Source organism: Oryctolagus cuniculus, chromosome 3 (genome assembly GCF_051225735.1).
Source record: "Oryctolagus cuniculus isolate XC-2025 breed Fujian yellow rabbit chromosome 3, ASM5122573v1, whole genome shotgun sequence".
Lineage (NCBI taxonomy): Eukaryota > Metazoa > Chordata > Mammalia > Lagomorpha > Leporidae > Oryctolagus > Oryctolagus cuniculus.
In genome coordinates this window covers 106273505-106294194 of record NC_142869.1, presented here as the reverse complement: position 1 = coordinate 106294194, position 20690 = coordinate 106273505, and the positions used below count along the sequence as shown (strand labels likewise).

The following is a 20690-nucleotide window of genomic DNA, read 5'->3' as shown; positions in this document are numbered from 1 at the left end:
AGGCAGCAACTTTACCTGCTAGTCCATAGCAGGTAGTTTGACAATTATTAAAGTTATTTCCTCCTTATTTATTTTGTGGAATTCAGTAGTAAAGGGGCTGGCATTTGGGCACAGCAGGTGAAGCTCTTGCCTATGACACCAGCATCTCATGTAGGTGCCAGTTTGGATCCCTGCTGTTAGACTTCTGATCCAGCTACCTGCCCATGCTCATGGGAAAAAGTGAAAAATAGCCCATTTGGTTGAGCCACTGCCACCCATGATGGAGACCTGGATGGAGTTCTAATCTCCTGGTTTTGGCCTAGCACAGCTCGAGCCATTTCAATCATTTGGAGAGTGAACAAGCAGATGGAAAAATTGGTCTGTCTCTGTCTCTGTCTTTCCCTCTTTCTCTGAAACTCTGCCTTGTAAGTAAATAAAATAAATCTATAAATTGTGTTTGTGTATGTGTGTATATGAAAAAGTAAAGTTATCAGGTTCTAAACTTTTCTTTGATGGGAGACTTAATTACTGTTTCATTCTCATTACTTGATATGGATCTGTTTAGATTTTCTGTATCTTCTTGAGATAATATTAATAGGTTATATGTATCCAGGGATTTTTCCTTTTTTTCGGTTTTTCCAATTTGTTAGTGCATAGTTGTTCTTAGTAGTTTCTTATGATCCACTGCATTTCTGTAGTATCAGTAGTAAGGTCTTCCTTCTCATATCTAATTTTGTTATTTCATTTTTTCTTTGTTAGTCTGAATAATGGTTTGTTGTTTATCATTTCAAAAACAGCTTTTTATTTTGTTCATCTTTTGTGTTGTTTTCCTAGTTTCAATGACAATTATTTCTGTTCTGATCCTTGTTATTTCTCACCTCTTACTAATTTTGACTTTGATTTCCTCTTGTTTTTCTGTGTTCTTGAGATTCATCATTTTCACTGAGATTGTTTGAGATCTTTTTTTAATGTAAGCATTTACTGCTATAAATTTCTCTCAATATTGCCTTTGCTGTATTCCACAGATTTTGATAGGTTTTATATTCATTTTCATTTGTTTTAGAGAAATATTAATTTCCTTTTTAATTTCTTCAATGATCTATTGATGATTCAGTAATGTTTTATTTAATTCTGATGGATTTGTAAATGTTGTATTGATCTTGTTAATTTCTAGTTTTATGCCTTTGTGGTCTAAGCAGTTATATGATATGATTTCAGTCTTTTTAAATTTACTGTGACTTCCTTTGTGGCCTAGTATGTGATGTATTCTAGAAAATGTTCCATGTACTGAAGAGAGGAATCTATATTCTGTAGTTATTGGATAAAATGTTCTGTAAATGTGTGTTAGGCCTATTTTCTCAATTGTATGATTCAACTTCAAAGTATCTTCGTTGATTTTCTGTCTGGGAAATTGTCCACTGATGACAGTGGAGTGTTGAAATCCCCCATTATTATTGTATTAGGGTCTATCTATCCCTTAAGGTCTAATAATATTTGCTGAATCTATATATGATATATCTTCTTGCTGAATTGATCCTTTTATCAATTTGTAATATTCTTTTTTATTTCTTTTCACAGTTTTTTTATTTAAAGCCTACTTTATCTGTTATCAGTATAGCTACTCCTGCTCATTTTGGTTTCCATTTGCATGGTGTATATTTTCCCATCCACTTACTTTCATCTATACTTCCAAAAATTGAATGAGTAGATTTTTTGTTTATAATTTTGGTCAAATATATTGTTGAAAGTTTCTTAAACTTACACATATTTTCCATATTTTATGCTGCTTTTTAACTGCACAAAATGGTTATACAGTACTCAACTGAGATGTGCAACAAATTAATTATTTCTCTATAACAGACTATTAGGGTACTGCCTTTCTAATTAGCATTACCATGTTTCTGATTAACATGATTAATAAGCTCTAATATTAAAACTACTGTGCACAGCTTATATTTATTTTACTGTATTTTGGAGGCAGTTGCTGTCTTATCCAAATCCCCTTTACCTGGCCAACCACTGTGAATCCTGCCTGCTAATTGCTTCCAGCCTTGCTTTTCCCGAGAAGCTCCAACTCCTGAAGACGTGTCCCAAAAAATGATGTCAAACTCAAGACTAATGGGAATGTTTGCAAAGGTGGACACAAGTAGCCAAGAAAAGAGGAGACATGGTGTTTGTCAAATGGCAGAAAGGTGGGACGTAGTTTAGTTCTAAGTATAAAGAGAAGAGTTGGCCGGCGCCTCAGCTCAACAGGCTTATCCTCCGCCTTGCGGTGCCGGCACACCGGGTTCTAGTCTCGGTCAGGGCACCAGATTTTGTCCCGGTTGCCCCTCTTCCAGGCCAGCTCTCTGCTATGGCCCGGGAGTGCAGTGGAGGATGGCCCAAGTGCTTGGGCCCTGCACCCCATGGGAGACCAGGAGAAGCACCTGGCTCCTGCCATCGGATCAGCGCGGTGCGCCGGCCGCAGCGTGCCGGCCACAGCGGCCATTGGAGGGTGAACCAACGGCGAAGGAAGACCTTTCTCTCTGTCTCTCTCTCTCACTGTCCACTCTGCCTGTCAAAAAAAAAAAAAAAAAAAAAAAGGAGAGAGAAGAGTTAAGAGCCACGTCTTTAGATTATGAAAGAAAACATGTATTCCAAATTGAGATGCATGTCCTAATAGAGTTGTCTCAAACTGGAATGGACTGCTTTGTAAGGCTGAATTAATCCTTGTCATTGGAAATACTCAGTTACCACAAAGAGAATTAGAGACATTTCAAGTTACAGAAATATCGTTCAACATTCTTCTGATTGCTTGTTTCTTCAGTATTTATGTCTGTGCTATCAATAATCTCTTACATACTTCAACATCGACTTTCATTTCTATTAAGCTTGCGAGCTAGAGAATGCAGGAAGAGTTGCTCTAGAAGAAGAGGAATAATGGAAAAACCTATCGGCACTCAAAGTTGCAGAAGGAAAATATCATCATCAGATAGGAAGATATCATCACTAAGCTGACATCACCAATTACAGTGGCCTTCTTCTCACAAGACTGTTGATCCTCTCAGTCAGTCAGTTTCCTATAGTTTTGTAATAGTAGCAAAGTTTTGTTGAAGTGCGCCGTCCCACCTTGTTGAAGCTTATTCAGCATTCGATCTTGTGACTGGTGAAAAAAGTTTTTCTCTTTAAGATTGATTTATTTATTTGAAAGGCAGAGTTACACAGAGAGAGAGGGAGAGAGGGGCAGAGAGAGAGAGAGAGAGCGAGAGAGAGAGAGAGAAAGAGAGCTTGCATCTTCCATCTACAGATTCACTCCCCAAATAGTCACAATGACTAGGCTTAGCTGGGCCAAAGCAAGGAGCCAGGAGCTTCTTTGAGGTCTCCCACGTGGATGCAGGGGCCCAAGCACTTGAGCTGTCCTCTGCTGCTTTCCCAGTTACATTAACAGGGAATTGGATCGGAAGTGGATCACAAACTGGCACACATATGGGATGCTGGCGTTACAAGTAGTGTTTCTGCTATGTCACAATGCTGGCCTCCAGAATTTTTAAAGCAGATGGAGGATCCAGGTGGATCTGTGGGCACAGAAGAAAGTGTTAAGTGACTGCAAGGTGACATAGTGTTACTTTTTGTCTCACAAATGTACAATTCTGAGCAAGTGTGATTTGCTCATCTTGGATGATGAGTTGGACCTCTAGTTTCCCAAAAGTATTGTAAACTCTTCAGGGTGTGTGTCATAGCCAGTTTTCTAGGGATGCAGCCAACATGGAAAAAGTAAGATTTCTTTTGTAAACATCTTTGAGAGTGCATATTCTCTCTCCTTCCATTTAGTTCCTCATCAGCTCACCTTGTGTTGGTAGTAAAGCATTTGGATAGTGTCATTTTAGTTTTAGTGCCTTGAAGAAGTTTTTGATACTTCTCTCCTGTCTCAGAGTAGTGCTTTGCTCCCACTAGTGTCTCTTGATGATCTTCTGGTTTCTGAGCATTACTTCTCTTCTGTTGGCTGACAAAGGTTGTGTTTATGTTGTTCATGACTAGTGCTCTGATACACTAAATGTCAGGTCTGTGGAAAGTTATATCTTAGTTATTAATAGAAATGATTTTATTAAGACATGTTATTTTTAAAGGCCTAGGTCTTTTGAAGGCTTCCTGAAATTCACTCTTAACTCTGAAACAATGGGTGATGATTTGTAAAGCATTAAGATATCCAACTTTCCAAAGGGATAGAAGAGGGGATGTGACCCAGTTATTTTTAAAAAAATTACCAAGTCATTAATTAAGGTTTACTTTTAAAAACATCTGTTTGGCATTTCGTTCTTCATGTACTGTCACGTTTAATAAAGTGTCCTTCCCTGAGATCCTTCCACATTCTCCCTGCTGGTGCTCACTTTTGCTTTGGAATTGACAACAATCTGGAAAGTGTTATAAAGGATGAAATATTGATAGGATGAGTAGAAAAAGTTAGGTATCTAAGAAAGTCTCTGAGAAATAGAATTTTGCCATGTTTTGGGAGGAACATAGTTATCAACTGATTTTTCTGTGTATTTGAGACTTAGCTCAGTTCTTTTTTATGTACTATAATTTTAATATGCTACCAGCTGTTATTAGAATGGATACACCCTGCTGTATCTATATATTTTATTAATTCTTCTGCTATTCAGCATCATTTGTGTACCTATTAGGTCTAGGTTTTGGGCTACCAGCTAAGCATACAATCTGAAGAAAATGGGACACCTGGAATCAAGGAACAAACTCTTATTTGGACACTGCAAGAGTGCAGAGGGATATTGTTGAGGGTTTTGAAAATGATGTTGGGGCTTACGTTTTGGTGCAGATGGTTGCGCTGCCGCTTACGATGCCAGCATCCCATATCAGGAAACACTGTTGGTGAGTTCCTCCTAATATGCCTGGGAAAGCAGAAGATGATGGCCCAAGTGCTTGGGCACCTGTCAATCATGTGGAAGACCTAGATGGAGTCCTGAGCTCCTGGCTTCAGCCTTGTCCTGCACTTGCCATTGTGACTGTGTGGCAAGTGAAAGAGTACATGGAAGATCTCTCTCTTTGTCTCCTTCCTTCTCTCCCTTTCTCTCCCCCCACCATCTCCTTTTCACTCTGGGTTTGAAATAAATAAATATTATTAAAAAATGTGTGTCTTTAAGGTACTAATACCCCCAGTAAATAATTAAGTTGATGCGTAGAATAAAATCCCAGACAGATCATCCTGTTGGCTGTTCCTAAGGGACCACTGCCCATTCAGTAAAAGCTTTGGCATTTCCTATTGGTTCACGTGCCCTCTTCTGAAGGCAGTGAGTCTCATGCAGTATATTGTTACTTCTCGTGCTGTTTGCCAAAGGCAGCATGTGAAGAAATGCTTTTTCATCCCCACATTTCTTCAATGAGTTTTCCCTATCCTCCCTATCCACTGTTTTCTGTCCTCATAACTGAGAGCGAAAGGTTGAAATATATTTTCCGGAGTGGAATAGTTTCAAAGAACACAGTAAATAGTTTTAATGAACTGTGGGTAACAGTAATATCATTTCACAGAAGAGATCCATCCTATTGCAGTTTAATTAAAATCTTTCTGCTGATGGAAAGTTCTCTCTCTGGTGTTTTCTTTAATGTATTCATGATGCATCAGTCTGGGCTCCCTTGCTAGAGATATCTTTCATTATAATCCACTTATCTAAGTTTGTAATTAAACTTCTAAATGTAAAATTTCCAGTGGCAAATTGCCAAGATACCCAGTGAACTTTTCTTCTTTCTGTAAGAGAAATCACTCTGAATATTTTGGTTTTCCGTTTTGGCTAGTTTGTTATTTTTAAAGTATTTGTGTGTGCTATTTGTGAGCACCTCAATTAGTACAGGCATTATGGCAAACAGGAGGTTCCTTAAAAAACTAAAACTAGAATGTACATTTGATTCAGCTATCCCATTACTGGGGTTTATATATAAAGGGAATGAGATTGGGATATGAAAGAGTACCTGCACTCCCATGTTTATTGCAGCAGTATTCACAAAAATCAAGATATGAAATTGACTGAGATATCTGTGAGTAGATGAACGGATAAACAACATGTGGGATATATACACAATGAAATACTATCCACTTTTAAAAAGTAAAATCCTGTTATTTGAAGAAACATGGATAGAACTGGAGGATATTGCTTTCAATGAAATAATCCAGGCATACACACACACAGATCAATGCCACATGTCTCACTCATATGTGGAAATTAGACATGCTGATTTTAGGTAAGTAGAAAGTATGATAGTGGTCATTAGTAGTTGGCAGGGGTATGGGGGATGAGGAATAGAGACTGGATGTTGTTAAGCAAAGTACAGTGGCTTAGGAGCATGCTTCAACACAATAGGTTGATGATGGTTTACAGCAATTGAATGTGTTTTTTATAAAGAACGAAAGATGGGATTTGAAGATTCCCAACACAAAGAAAGAAATGACAGATGTTTAAGGAACTGAAAATGTTAATTACCCTGATTTGATCAGTATGAATTGTACACATATATCCAGCCTATCACTCTGTACCCCATAAACATGTCTAATTTAAAAAGTATCTTTATATGTATGTGCACATATTTTAATAGTGTGATGTAGTGAAGATAATGAGTTGCTTTTTGTTTAGCTCTTCAATCTCTGCCTGTTTCTTTTAAATTAGATGTAGATATTATTGATTGAATGAAGGTATTGCAGTTTCTTAAGGTAAGAAAATAGTGAATGAAATATGTATCAGGACAGTTTCCTGGAGCCTTTGGTGATGTATTTGAAACATCTGAACACACACACACAACATTGTAGATGCTAGTAGAAATAATAAAATCTGTTTTCTATTAGCAGAGTTTGTTAATTCAACTTGCTTTGTGGTTTATACAATAAAAAAGAATCTAAGCATCTTGTAAACGTGGTATTTTCATGTCGGTTGTGGACACATTTTTCAATAATTTCCTTTGGAACAGTAGATGCATAATTAATCAAGAGAACACAAAGCTGTATTTACACTGTAACTGGATAATTGTCCTGACATTAAATATTTAGAAACTTACATTGTAGAAAATATTAATGAGTAATTATTTTTTTAATTTCAAAGGTCAACAACATTCGAGAAGAGGATGCTATCTTGTTCACAGAATCTAGTTATACTGAACTCTTACAAAGTGCTTTAGAGTAGCTCTTAAATAGAAGCCCACAAATATTTCCCTCCCTCTAATTTACATATATTTGTGTATAATATTGTAAATATTTAAATATAAATGCATATTTATAAAATTTGATAAAAAGATTATAAGTTTTTTTTTTCATCTTTGAGTATAATAGACTATAACTTAACACTACTGGGTATCTATTTTACTTTTAAAAATACCTATGGAAGGTGATTATGCCAATTTTATTACTTCCTCTAGAATACAAGGTTTTCCAAATGGAATGTGTGTTTACTTTTATAATTAACCTTATAATTACATAACCTTATAATTAAGCTTCTCCAAACAGGAAATTATACATATTTTATTTTTTCTTTAGTGACTATTTTTACATTATTTCTGTTAAATTATATAACTTTACATTTTTTTTGACTTTGTAAATATAAGAGAACTCCATGGTAGGATTTCAAAAGTGTAGACAATAAGGACTTTTTCTATTCTTCTGATATTTCAGAGGTGGTAGAGTGAAATGCTTGTTACTTATTTATGGTATAGAGTAGGAGTGATTTTCTTCAGCTATTTGCTGGAGGTTTTCACAACTACTAAACTAACTTTACTAAGCACAGAGAGAATTTAGACTCAAACCCAGAGCTATTCCTAAAGTTGTAAATTTTACTGTTGACCTATGCAAAACCTAATTTAAAGGTTTCTTAAGAGATAACCTATTGTTATTCTCAATTTAATTCTCATATATCTATAAACTAAATTGTAGTGGCCATTAAACCTAAAATGGTAAATATGCATTTTAGTGGATTGTTTTCATCTTAAATCAGGATTAGAACCCTGGCAGCATCCTTTCTTGAAGCACAGCGATATTGGGATTCAGCAGTGACAGGAGTTGTGAATGCAAATGCAAAGGCGGTCCCTGGGTGAGAGGCAGGGAATCATGCATTTTAGAATCCGTCCTTTCAAAGTAAATTTCGTTTTTTACTTGTTTCCATAATTTTATTTCTTTTTCACAAGAGGCATAAAATGTTGTGTTTGGGAGCCATTTTGTGCTTTGAAGAAAGTAAACAATAATTTGTTCATCTACAACACTTGGAGATAAGATTCTTCTTAGAATGAGAATCTGCTTTTTTGGTTGTATTTGAAATTTCAGTGGACTTGTGTGTGTGTGTGTGTGTGTGTGTTATGGAAGACCTAATTACCTGTGTATTTGGATATACTACATATATTCCAAGTATTGGGATTTGACTATTTCATCCATGTAATTAATATATTTTATTTAATTTATTTAATATATTTTGAAATATTTATATATTTAATATATTTTGAAATAGTCTGATTTTTTTAGACATGAACTATTCTATTTGTCTTACCTTTTATGCTAATGTATCTTCATTAAAATTATCATCCAAGAACATGAAAACATAACTTAATTTTTTAAAAGTTGACTTTATAATCCATGTATTTATATAGCAAATATTTATTGAATATTTATTTTCCAGACAATGTACTAGGTGCATTGTACAAGTCATGAAAAAAACGAACAAACCAATAGATACACACTTGAATGTCAAATATTGAATTTTTATGTTACAAAAAAAAAAAAAACAGTAGACAAAATCCAGGAGAAAGAGTGATCTCAGCCATGCTGAAAAAATAAAGTCTGGAAGGCAGAGAATATAAAGGAGAACAGGAGTGGAAACAGGAAAACCACCGAGGGGGGCTGTTACAGGTGCTTGGGTTGAAGTAGTGGCAGCATCCTCTTTGGAGATGGTGCTTTGGTCCCGAGTGGATGATGAGAGTGTTGTCAGCCGAGTTTACTGATGGAGTTATTTTCAGTTGTGTGAGGGGATTTCAGGAGGACCCTTGCAGTTCCAGTCTTGGTGAGGTGTGGTGTCATTGTTGAAATGGGGTCTCCAAGGCATGGACTGTGCAGGGAATGAAGAGCTTTGACCTGCTACCTGTGACGGGCCCTGATACTTGAAGGAGATGTTCACTGGTAAGTTGCATATATGAGTTCAGGAAAGGAGTTAGGGCTGGAGATGTGGGAAAAAAAAAGAGAGAGAGAGAGTTTGAAGCCTGTGTCACAAATAAAGGAAGTGAATGAGAGGCCGGCGCCGCGGCTCACTAGGCTAATCCTCCACCTTGCGGCGCCGGCACACTGGGTTCTAGTCCTGGTCAGGGCGCCGGATTCTGTCCTGGTTGCCCCTCTTCCAGGCCAGCTCTCTGCTGTGGCCAGGGAGTGCAGTGGAGGATGGCCCAGGTGCTTGGGCCCTGCACGCCATGGGAGACCAGGAGAAGCACCTGGCTCCTGCCATCGGATCAGCGCGGTGCGCTGGCTGCAGCTCCGTGGCCGCGGCAGCCATTGGAGGGTGAACCAACGGCAAAGGAAGACCTTTCTCTCTGTCTCTCTCTCTCTCACTGTCCACTCTGCCTGTCAAAAAAAAAAAAAAAAAAAAAAAAGGAAGTGATTAAGAAGGAGCTGGTAGCGGAAGATTTGAGTCAAAACTAGGAATGCTAGGAATCTTGAGGAAATGACCAAGATGATTTTCCTTGAGGTGAGGGAAAGATGGGTCCAAGATGATGAGAATGTGTCTGTTGGGATAGCGCTGTGACATAATGGGTTATGCCACCGGCTGTGTCCCACATGGGCACAGGTTTGAGTCCTAGCTGCTCCACTTTCTAATCCAGCTCCCTGCTAATATACCTAGGAAAGCAGTGGAAGGAGGCCCAAGTTCTTGGGCCCCTGCACTCATGTGGGAGATCCAGTCTGGTCCAGCCCTGGCCTTTTGGGGAGTGAACCAGCAGATGGAAGACTCTCTCTCTTCCCCCCTCCTTTCTCTCTGTAACTATGCATTTTGAATAAATTAAATAAATCTTTTTTTTTTTTTTGAAAGAATGTGTCTATGATACTTTCAGAAGGAGAGTCCTTGTGGGTCCATAAAAAGAAGCTAATAAATGGGTTCTTTAGACTCTGCCTATGTGAGTGACCTTGTTCTCACTGGGGAGTCTGAGACAGTTTACCTGAGTAATCACTACTTTTCTACCATAGCGGCCTCAGATCCCCCCACGAGAAATTTGCAAATCTAGCTCACTTCTGTACAGTTGTCTGCAAAGTGGAGCATGTTTTCTCTTCAGTGCCTTGACACCATGAGCAATGAGAACAGATGCTGGTAGTTTCCTTGGAGCAATGCAGGTTATTACCCGAAGAAGCCAGGACGGGGAATGCTCACCTCCATAGGAACACGGCGAAACACGCTCAGATCCAGCAGGTGTTCCCGTGTGTCACCTGAAGCATGACAGGTTGCATTGCCATCTGTAGAAATCATAGAGAGGGGTGCATTCATACAAATAGGGTTCTATAAATAGACTCTCTGCACCCAGCCACATAGATGCAGTAGCACTTAAAGGTTGCTTTCAGCTCGTGTCACACAGTGCACACAAAAAGGTGGCTTAAAACAAATGGTGTTTATTTTCCTCACAAAACACAAAGTCTCTAATGGTTGCCACAGTTCCATCATGGTGTCTGGATCTCAGGATTAGCGTTATAAAAGAAAGGGAGATTACAGCAAGGTCTACAGCAGCTACCGATTCACAGTTTTGAAGGTTTCAGAAAACCGATTTTTCAAGCCCCTTTCTATCTCTAATATTCTGTGGTGAAAGTTTGTTTAGAGGGCCTGGCATTTGGTCCAGTGGTATAAGTTACCATTCGGAATGCCCACATCCCATGTCAGAGCACCTGGGTTGGAGTACTGGCTCTGCTTCTGATGCAGCTTCGTGTGAATGTACACCCTGGAGGGCAGCAGATGATGGCTTAAGTGCTTGGATCCCCGCCACCTACATGGGAGACCCAGATTGAGTTCCTGGCTCCTGGCTTTGGCCTGACCCAGCCCTGGCTGTTGTAGACATAGGGGGGCCGAGCAAGTGAATAAAAGATCTCCTTCATTCTGTCTCCCTGTCTTTCAAATAAAATGAAAATATTTTAAAATTGATTCAGATATAAAAAATACCTGGGTGGATCTTTTGTAAAATTTTCCATGACTTCAATATATGATTCCAACCTATTGTAATTTTAATACGGCAAACCAAAATGCATGACTGCATATTTTTATGGTATGTGACCATGTGCTACCTGCTTGCATTGCACATAATTGAGGGTTTTTCAGTTACCTGCAGACAGTGCCCTGCTGCCATGTGCAGGCTGCGGTGCATGGGCGAAGAGGCTGGTGGCTAAAAGGCCTGACGGAGTTACTAAACGCCATGGCATTGAGAGGCTAGAGGTTACTCTCTCATAAAATAGAGATGATAATCCCTGTTTTCTCCTTCTCAGGGGCAGTGTGAATCTTTAATGGGGCTCTTGGTACAGTGTGCTTTTAACTTTTCAGAAATATGGTTCCAAGTCACAAGACTGGGAGGTTGAAAAATCATCTCTCGGTTCTTTGCCGCAGGGCAGAATAGCATTTGAACCATCCCTTCAAAATAACTGGAGTAAGTTTGAAAGAACAATGCCAATAGTAACAAGAGCAACCTTTCACTGAGTGCTCACTGTCTGGAAGGTGCTCATCTACACACTTCCTGCCCTTTATTTTATTCCATCCTTACCCCTGTGATGGCTGTGGGGTGACTGCCTCCTTCATTTTGTAGGTGAGGCCCAGAGGTCCAGCGACCTGCCAGGGTTCACCAGGAGTGATGCTGTATTCAGAGTGGGTACTTTGTGACCCAGCTGTGGTATTTCCTGCCTGAATAATTATTTAGTAGCCTTAATCATCATCGTCTTTTGAAGAAGAATAGGAGTAAGTGTTCATAGTGTTAGTGTGGGGATTAAGTGGAATGAAAGGAAAATTGCCTTGCCACACTGCTGAGAGAACCCACAGAGTTGTAAAGGAGCTGCCTTTGGATAGGAAAAATAGCCTAGATTGATATTGAATTATACAATCAGTCTCTGTCATTTTGTGGGAAGACCATTGAGAGGCTAGCAAACAACTTAGTCCTTTTGCAACATTGGATTGTCGTTTGATCCTCTCTGCCTCAGTTTGCTTGCCTCTTCAATGGGGAATAATATGAATTCCTGCTTCATAGGAGTGTGATGAGTATCTGCTCAAGTCCTGAGCTCAGTGTCTAGTGCACTGTAATGTGGGGCCATCACTCTGTGGAAGAGGAAATGGGATGCACAGCATGCCGTAGACAGTAGTCTGTCAACTGGCCGTGCTTACTGAGCCATCCTCTCTGCACAGTTACCGTGAGAGGCACTATGGGAATTTGCAGGATTTTCTTTTTTGCTTTTCTGCTCCTCATTGATGTTCCTTCAGACTGAAAGCACATTGGAAGGTTTTCTCCTTTATTTCTAAGTTTTGTTTCTTTTAAATATTCAAGGATTCCAGTGATAAGAATGCATTTAAGGTGAAATGAAATGCATATGAAAAGTAAAGCACATTTTTCATCATTTGAATGGCTGTTAAATGATTAGAAATCTGGGGCTAAACGGAGAAGCCATGTTTACTTCTCTTAGTATTCATCAGTTTAGCACTAACCTTGCAAGTACATTTTGGATACTAAGACAGATAGTAAATAAGTCAGTCTGAAAATTCAGCGACCTTCATGACATAAATTATTCATTCCATCGTGAGTACCCATGTCTTTCCTGCATAAGCTTTTTTTTCTTTTATCATAGTTATAGCATTTTTTCATTTGTGTTATGCAAACAGAGAAGTGGAATCTCTAATTATTTTTTGTCCTCTCATTTTGTTTATAGTGTACTCTTGAGTGACTACTCAAGTTCCAAGAAGGAGTCCCAGTGTCTCCTCAGGAATAATTCAATGTTTCAGATATTTGGGAAACAGAGAGACAGTGTGGGTTAGTGGAGTAAGAAACTGTGTTCAGATTCCAGCCTGCACCTTCTACCAGCTCAGCAGAGAGTCTTTTTATATTTATTATGTAAAGTGTGCAGCTTGGCTGATGGTGGAAGCTGCATCAAAGCTATTCTCTGCCCTCGAGCTTTTTGGGAAAAGGGAAGTAATGAGGTATAGGGTAAAAGCTAATACAGATACCAAAAATGTATAAATAGGTAAGATTGCTGTAGTACCCTAACTTGAAATGCCTTCTTTCAGTCTCTGAGATCAGTTGGACAGATACTTTTAGGGTCAGGATCATTCTCAGATTTCTCACGGGCACTATGCCTAGTTAACCAGTGAGAGCCTGGAGATACGGTGACTGCCAGAGTCCAGAAGGTTCTCCAAGCCCCTCTGCCCTGAACTTTACACGGAGTTTTGAGCCCTTGCTTAGATAAACACAGAAGGAACCTTAAAGGCATTAGGCCCTTTGCAGGTGGATCAACAGAGTGCTCTCGGCTGCAAAGAAGCCTTAGAGCGTATTTATTCAGGCTCATGGTAATGTGTTGAGATAATGTTGGTGTGCTCTTTCATGCAATTAAAATCTGAAGATTGATGAAAAATTCAAAATATTTTATAGGAATCCATATTTAATCAATCTGGCTCATGTGTGGTCTCCATGGAACTAGTAACCCTTTAAAACCTCTTTTTGGCATTCCATACAGCCATTTTAAATAGAGTACATACAAGACATGATGTCTTGGGACTCCAAACCCATTAAAACCGGTGGTATAAATGCCATCTTAACTGTTAAAATGATCATAGTGAAAGCTAAAGTCACCATATAGATAGGTTTAAGTGTAAAAGTGATCATATAAATAACATCAAGTACCTGGTAATAATAATAGAATTAAAAAGGAAGGAAAGTCCAATATAGGAAGTAGTCCACACAGCAGACTCCTAGAATGACATTCGCTTTATTTATTTATTTATTTATTTTGACAGGTAGAGTTATAGAGAGTGAGAGAGAGACAGAGAGAAAGGTCTTCCTTCCGTTGGTTCACTCCCCAAATGGCCGCTACGGCTGGCGCTGCGCCGATCCGAAGCCAGGAGCCAGGTGCTTCCTCCCGGTCTCCCATGTGAGTGCAGGGGCCCAAGCACCTGGGCCATCCTCCACTGCCCTCCTGGGCCACAATAGAGAGCTGGACTGGAAGAGGAACAACCGGGACAAGAACCTGGCGCCCATATGGGATGCCGGCACCGCAGGTGGAGGATTAACCAAGTGAGCCACGGTGCCGGCCCCAGACATTCGCCTTAGATAACACTCTGACCTCAGAATCAACACTTAAGACTTCCTGATCTGGCTGAAAGATATGTGTGAGCATTTCAGGCATGGAAAGCCAAGGCTCTGGGGCAAGAAAGTATCCTAGACGGAGGATCTCTGTGAGACCTCAGTGGAAAGAAAGGGTCATCAAAGAAGGATATACTTTCTCTGAAGGAAGGAGAGAACTTCCTCTTTGCTTATGGCCATGTCCAAATACCAGTAGAGTCTATGGACACAAAAGGCTTCCATAGCCTTGACAGCCCATGGCGAGAACCTTGGGTGGTCACTGAGGTTATAAATAAGAGTGTTAATTGTTAAAGGAACAACAGAAGTCACTGTGCACTTACTCCCCATGTAGGACCTCCATCCTTAATGAGTTGTAATATGAGAACTGACTGCAAATCTTGTTCTCAAACTGTACTCTATATGTATGTGTGTGGGGGGGTGGGGGTTCGTGGTGGGTGCAAACTGTTGAAGTCTGTGCTTAACATGGAATTGGTCCTCTGTATATAAAATTAAACTAAAAATGAACCATAATGAAGAAGTGGATGGGAGAGGGAGAGGGACGAGGGATGGGAGTCAGGTGGAAGGATGGGTATGGGGGAAAGGACCACTATGTTCCTAAAGTTGTACCTATGAAAAAAATGCATCCATTAAATAAAAGCTTAAAAAAAAGACATGAGGGTACTTCAAGAAGGTCATAGAAAGTGAAGTTAAAAGATAATGTGCATTTTCTGCAAATGTTTTTAAGGCTCCTCATATGCTTTTGGTCCACTTTAGTTAAAGTTATTATTTTAATTGTGCATATTTATGGGATATATTGTAATAACTCAATACATGTATTCAATATGTGAAGGTCAAATTAGTTAACATTTTCATCTCCTTATGCATTTTGATTTTTTAATTTTTTTAACTTAGTTTTATTTATTTGAAAGGCAGAAAGAGAGAGAGACAGACAGACGGACAGACACTGCGAGGGACAGAAAGAGAAGAGGGAATTACCTTCCTTCTTCTGGCTTACTCTCCAAATGACTACAAGAGCTACGGTCGGTTCCGGCTGAAGCCTGGAGCCACAAACTCCATTTGAGTCTCCCATATGGGTGGCAGGGAACCAAGTACTTGAGCCATTATCTATTGTCTCCTAGGGTGCTCATTAACAGGAAGCTAGAGCAGAAGCAGAGGTGGGATTCAATCCCAGGCACTGCCATACCTGATGCAGGCACCCAAGTGCTGTTCTAAAATCTACTGTATCACAGTGCATACCTCCAGTCCCAAGATATTTTGAAAGCTTTTTTGAATTATACTTTATCATTATACGTATTTATATAGTGTGGTGTTTCAGTGAATGTGTTCAATGTGTTCGGATCAAATCAAAATAATTAATTAATTCTTCCTTCTTGTTGTCATTACTTTGTATTTGGAGCCTTTGAGTTTCTCTCGTCTGTTTTCTCATAAACTATAGATTTTGTGAACGATAGTATGCCACTGTGCTATGCAACACTTGAATGTATTCCTTCTATTTACTTGTATTTTGGTAATCAGTGTTCAACTTCCCTTTTACCCTCCATTTGTTCTCTTTCTGAGCCTCTAGTAATTACTGTTCTATTTTCAGATAAAGTTTTTTATAGCTTCCACAAATGAGAGAAAACATGTGTTTGTCCTTCTGTGTCTAACGTACTTCACTTAACATGACATCCTGTAACGCCATCCAGTTTGCTGCAGATGACAATATTTCATTCTTTTTTCTCACTGAATAATATTTCATAGTATATATATATATATATATACTACATTTCTTTATCAGTTCTTCGGTTAATGGACACTTCAGTTGGTTCCATTTCTTGGCTATTGTGAATGGTGCTGTGATAAAATTAGAGTTCAGATGCTTTCTTTGGTATAATATTTTCATTTCTTGTGGATATATACCCACTACTGGGATTTCTGGATCATGTTGTAGATCTGTAGTTTTTAAAGGAATCCCCAAACTGTTTTCCACAGTGGCCGTACTGAATTGCATTCCCATCAGTAGTACATGAGATTTCCCATTTCCTTGCATACTCACCAGCATTTGCTATTTTTGCCTTTTTGATAATAGCCATTCTAAATTTGCATTTGTAAGTATATGTTTACTTATATACTTTTTGGCCATTTGTACATCTTTTGAGAAATGTCTATTCAGATTGTTTGCCCATGTTTAAATTGGGTTAATTGTGATTTTTTTTGTTATTGCTGAGTTGTTTGAATCCCTTCTGTATTCTGGATATTGCTCCCTTGTCTGAGGAATAAACATCAATTTACATTTTAATGACTTAAATATGAGATTTGCTATATGCATGCCTCCTAATGAGAATGGACAAAGTCATTCTCTGGACTCTGGTAATGTTATATTTCAGTAAGAGCAAATCCTAGTAGCTAATTACTTTGTTAACTTTACACACAATAGCTTAGGATCAACTATCCTGAAAGGCAATCAAATTATCAAATGCTCTCTAATATATATTGGCATAGGTCCATTGTTATCCAGATACTGATTCCTTTGCTTTCCAAGGTTTATATTTTTTGAATTGTTTGCTTTGTAGGGTTTGTGAGGAAGTTATATGTGTTATGGGGGAAATATTTGGATTTTGTTCAACTGCTTCAATGGAATAATTGACAGTGAAATCTTCTAAAAAATGTCCAAATTAAAGTCTATATATCAAGTCTACATTATGCAGAACTATCCACCCAGTTTTGTGTGTCTGTTGGAGTGGGGAGCAGAAAATCTGTATTGTTTTCTGAGTAAAATAGTAGCCTGGCTTCAGTCTGCCTTTCAGCAGTAGTGGAGTGACTGCCCTTTGTGATAACAGACAGGCTACTTTAAAATATTGTGATAGAATTTCCAACCCATTCATTGTTGTCTTGCTTCCTAAAACATATGAGTTTATCATTATCCATGTGAAATAGCCATAGTAGTGTGTGTGTATGTGTGTGTGTGTGTGTGTGTACAGGGATATTTTACCTCAGGTATTACAATCCACATTGTATATGCTAACTTCCCTGGGTAAGAACTGAGATTCCAGGATTTCTAACTGGAAGTTGGAACCCCTTCCTACATAAACCCAGTCCTGAACCTGTGGCTTTGTATGCTCGGCAAAGCCAGCACTAACTGGAAAATGCATGCTTGTGGCTGCATTGCAGCCCCTGCCATTCTCCAGGGGTCTGTCAAGGCTCCTCTCCTGCTCTGCTGCAGGTCCAACTCTGAATGGAGCACAGACTCCTCACCTTGGTGAGGGCACAAGTTGGCCTTAGAGTATGCTTCCTGGTACTGATGTGTGTTTTGGTGCATCTTCCTCTGTGCCAGGGGGCTAGGGTGAGCTCATGTGTGCAGCAGCCTGAGCTGCTAGCCTGTAGGGTTCTGGAAAAGGAATCATGACTGGCACAATTTATGTTCTGTGATGAACAACTAACTACTGTTTTGTTTGTTTACTTGAGGAGGAGATAATTTTTTTGGTCCCCTGAAAGTGCTACATGAGCCAGCAAAGGCCTTAGAATGCACCGTAGCTTAGAACCATGTTGCCCAACCTTTAGCAAAAGCACAGTTGTGATCAATCATATTCTTGAATGTTTGCTCCAGGGCAATGTGGTCAGTTCTCTAGAGCACAAGTTTTTGAATTGCAGCTGGTGATGTGCCCAGGGTCCTGTGAAAGATTCCAAAAGGCCACTCATGGAGACCAAGCAAGTGAACCTTACCTTATTTCAGCAGGAAATAAGATAAGGGTTTTACTCATCTTGTAATTGTTATACAGTATAGAAATTCGAAGAAAAGCTTCTGGTTCCCTTCCAAAGTATTCTCTTCATCCCTGGATAAAGGCAGGCCAGTAGAGAGCTGTAGAGTTGAACTTCATTGCTTGACTCCTTGTAGAATAATTTTACTGATTTATCCTTTGCCACTATACCCTTGGAGTGCCAAGAGATTCCACTGTGTACAACTTGCTGTTGTCTGGTTTTTTGATGAAGTAGTGTGTTTAGTGCAATCCCTAGCACATCAAGTGTATTTATGAGGACTCCTGGGATGAATTCCATCACTACTTAGGGACAGAACAATGCTTTCTCCTAGCAATAAAAAAGAGCTATAATTTAATTCTATGCATATGAGAGCCATACGACTCCAGTGGCTGTTCCTTTTCTTTGGTCACTAGGAAGCTCAGTCAGATTTTCAACCCACATTTAGCAGTTTTGCAGGTGTACGCTTAGGTTCAATTGTGTTTGCCATTGGCATGCTTTCACCTGCAGTTGTTTTACCAGTCCATTCCCATACCTATGCCTCTTGATTTTTTTTTTGTAGTACATGCATTATTTTGTAGTACATATATTATCTAAATAACTCCAGATAGAATTTTCTTATTATTCTCTGAAAAACTGTATCTGGATATCTGGTAGGCATATTAGACTTCCTCTGTCTAATATATATTCTATGTAATTACATATATTATATATAATATATTCTAAAGTAAGTTATTTTTATCCCCCTTTTCAAACTTTCCACTCTTCCAGATTCCCTTTTTTGAGAAAAGGGAAGTTTGGATCATTGTTCAGTCATCTAAATTTGCAATTATTAACCAAATTCTTTTAAATCAGTCTCTGTACTACCTTTCAAATCTCTCCTGATCTTTCTAGTCATCATACGTGCCTGGATTATTTTGCTAGTTTCCTAACTAGCCTCAATTTCTCTAGCATCATACACTAATAGTCCATTATATGCACTGATTCCATTTACTTAAAAGTCATTTGCTCTTCTATGGTTCCTGTTGTTATTATTGATAGCATGAAGTCCAAATCCCTCATACGGTATTCAGGGCTCTTTATATTTGGGCCTCAACCTGTGTTCTAAATCTCATCTCCACCCATTTCTCCATCCCTTTCATATTCTTCACAGCAACAACCAGAATGATCACCATGCCCCAGACACAAAATGTGCTTCAGCACCTTGTTCTCTCTGCAGGAGATGCCCTTCTTGACTCCTTCAAGCCCTTATGTTTCCCTAAGGCTCCTCTCAAATTTTATCTTCTGGGAGCTTTCTCTCTCTCTGTCTCTCTTTCTCTCTCTCTCTCTCCTCTCCTCCTCTTCCTTCCTTCCTTCCTTCCTTCCTTCCTTCCTTCCTTCCTTCCTTCCTTCCTTCCTCCCTCCCTCCCTCCCTCCCTCTCTCTCTTTCTCTCTCTCTCTCATCAGCACAGAACTCTTTCCCTTGTCTTCACTCTTTTGTTCCATTTTTACTATTACTGGAGCAATCCTTATCCTATTTTTGACTTTGTTATGAATGCATCTCTCTCCCAAACACGTGAGTGACTCAAGGAGTTTGGCTGAGTAAAAGCGAGGAAATAAACTATATATCTGCCAACCCTGCTTTCACAGAATGGGGTGATGTCTTCAGTGAGTAAGGATTGAAACTGTGGCTAATTAACTGCTGATCTTCAAAAGTTAATATTAAATGTACTTGTTTTGTGGTAAAGAAAAATTTGTGATACCATCATGCTGAAGATTCTCCCAAAGTGAGTTTGTCTGTTTCTATACATCTATACAGAAGAAACTTACCTGATTCTCCTTTTTTATTTTTTATTTAGGAATAGGCAAGTCAAGGGGCTGAAAAGTCTGAAGAATGTTTCCAAAGTGTAATCTGGCTGTCACTTGCTGGACATGGAGAAGCATGAAGAAGCTATTTCTGTTGCTTTCTCTCTTGCTGTCCCATGTGGCTCATTTGGAAGGCAAAAAGGATAATCAGTTCATCTGGAAACCAGGTAGGAATGTCCTGGCTGTGCCTTTGTCCCATTTTCATTAATTAGAAGAATATTCTTTCTGTCCTTGTTCTTCTGAGTTGTGGAACGGTAGGAGATATTCAGAGAGGGAAAATAGGCTGTCTTTGTTATACAGCTTGTGTAGGATTTCTGTTCCTTCATAATTGTAGCTCCATCTATGATGCTTGCTTTTCTTCATTTTTGTGTTGTTGTCAATTAAATCTATCATCTCCAGAGTAGCATTTGCTTCTCCTTTGTCAAATATTTCACCACTGTACTGAACATTGGTAATGAAAATGACATCTGAATTTAGCCAATATCCTCAGTTAAAAATGCATCACACCAGTTCTGTTCACCTCGTTCTTTTAGGATTCAGACTAGTTAAGTATTTATTATTAAATATTTTTCCAGTTTTTAAGTATAGATCTTGCATATCTAGCTTTGAGATCATGAAAATTAGTCTAGCAAATTTTACCCATAAGCTCTGACTATATGTTTACCTCCTGTTTTTTGAGACTCTTAGCTGTCACTGATGTATATGAATAAGTTGATTTGTGGTTTGGAACCTTTTATGAAACTTCTTTTCTTCTCTAAATATTTCCTTAATTTTGCTATGGAAAAGATTTGTTAAATTTAGTTTCCAATTAT

General features: G+C 38.9%; 1 protein-coding gene and 1 pseudogene across 7 annotated transcripts in view; one reads left to right on the top strand and one right to left on the bottom strand.

Annotated features, from left to right (window-relative positions):
- Positions 1-3990, bottom strand: part of LOC138848876 (asparagine synthetase [glutamine-hydrolyzing]-like) — a 51459-nt pseudogene extending 47469 nt beyond the window's left edge.
- THSD7B (thrombospondin type 1 domain containing 7B) overlaps positions 1-20690 on the top strand; it is a 985451-nt gene that overhangs the window by 129854 nt on the left and 834907 nt on the right. For all 7 annotated transcript variants that reach the window (XM_051849593.3, XM_089329248.1, XM_070071551.2 and 4 more), the window contains exon 2: positions 19872-20045. In XM_051849593.3, coding sequence (XP_051705553.3) covers positions 19907-20045 — 139 coding nt within the window. In that variant the 5' untranslated portion in view covers positions 19872-19906. The remainder of the gene's footprint in view (positions 1-19871; positions 20046-20690) is intronic.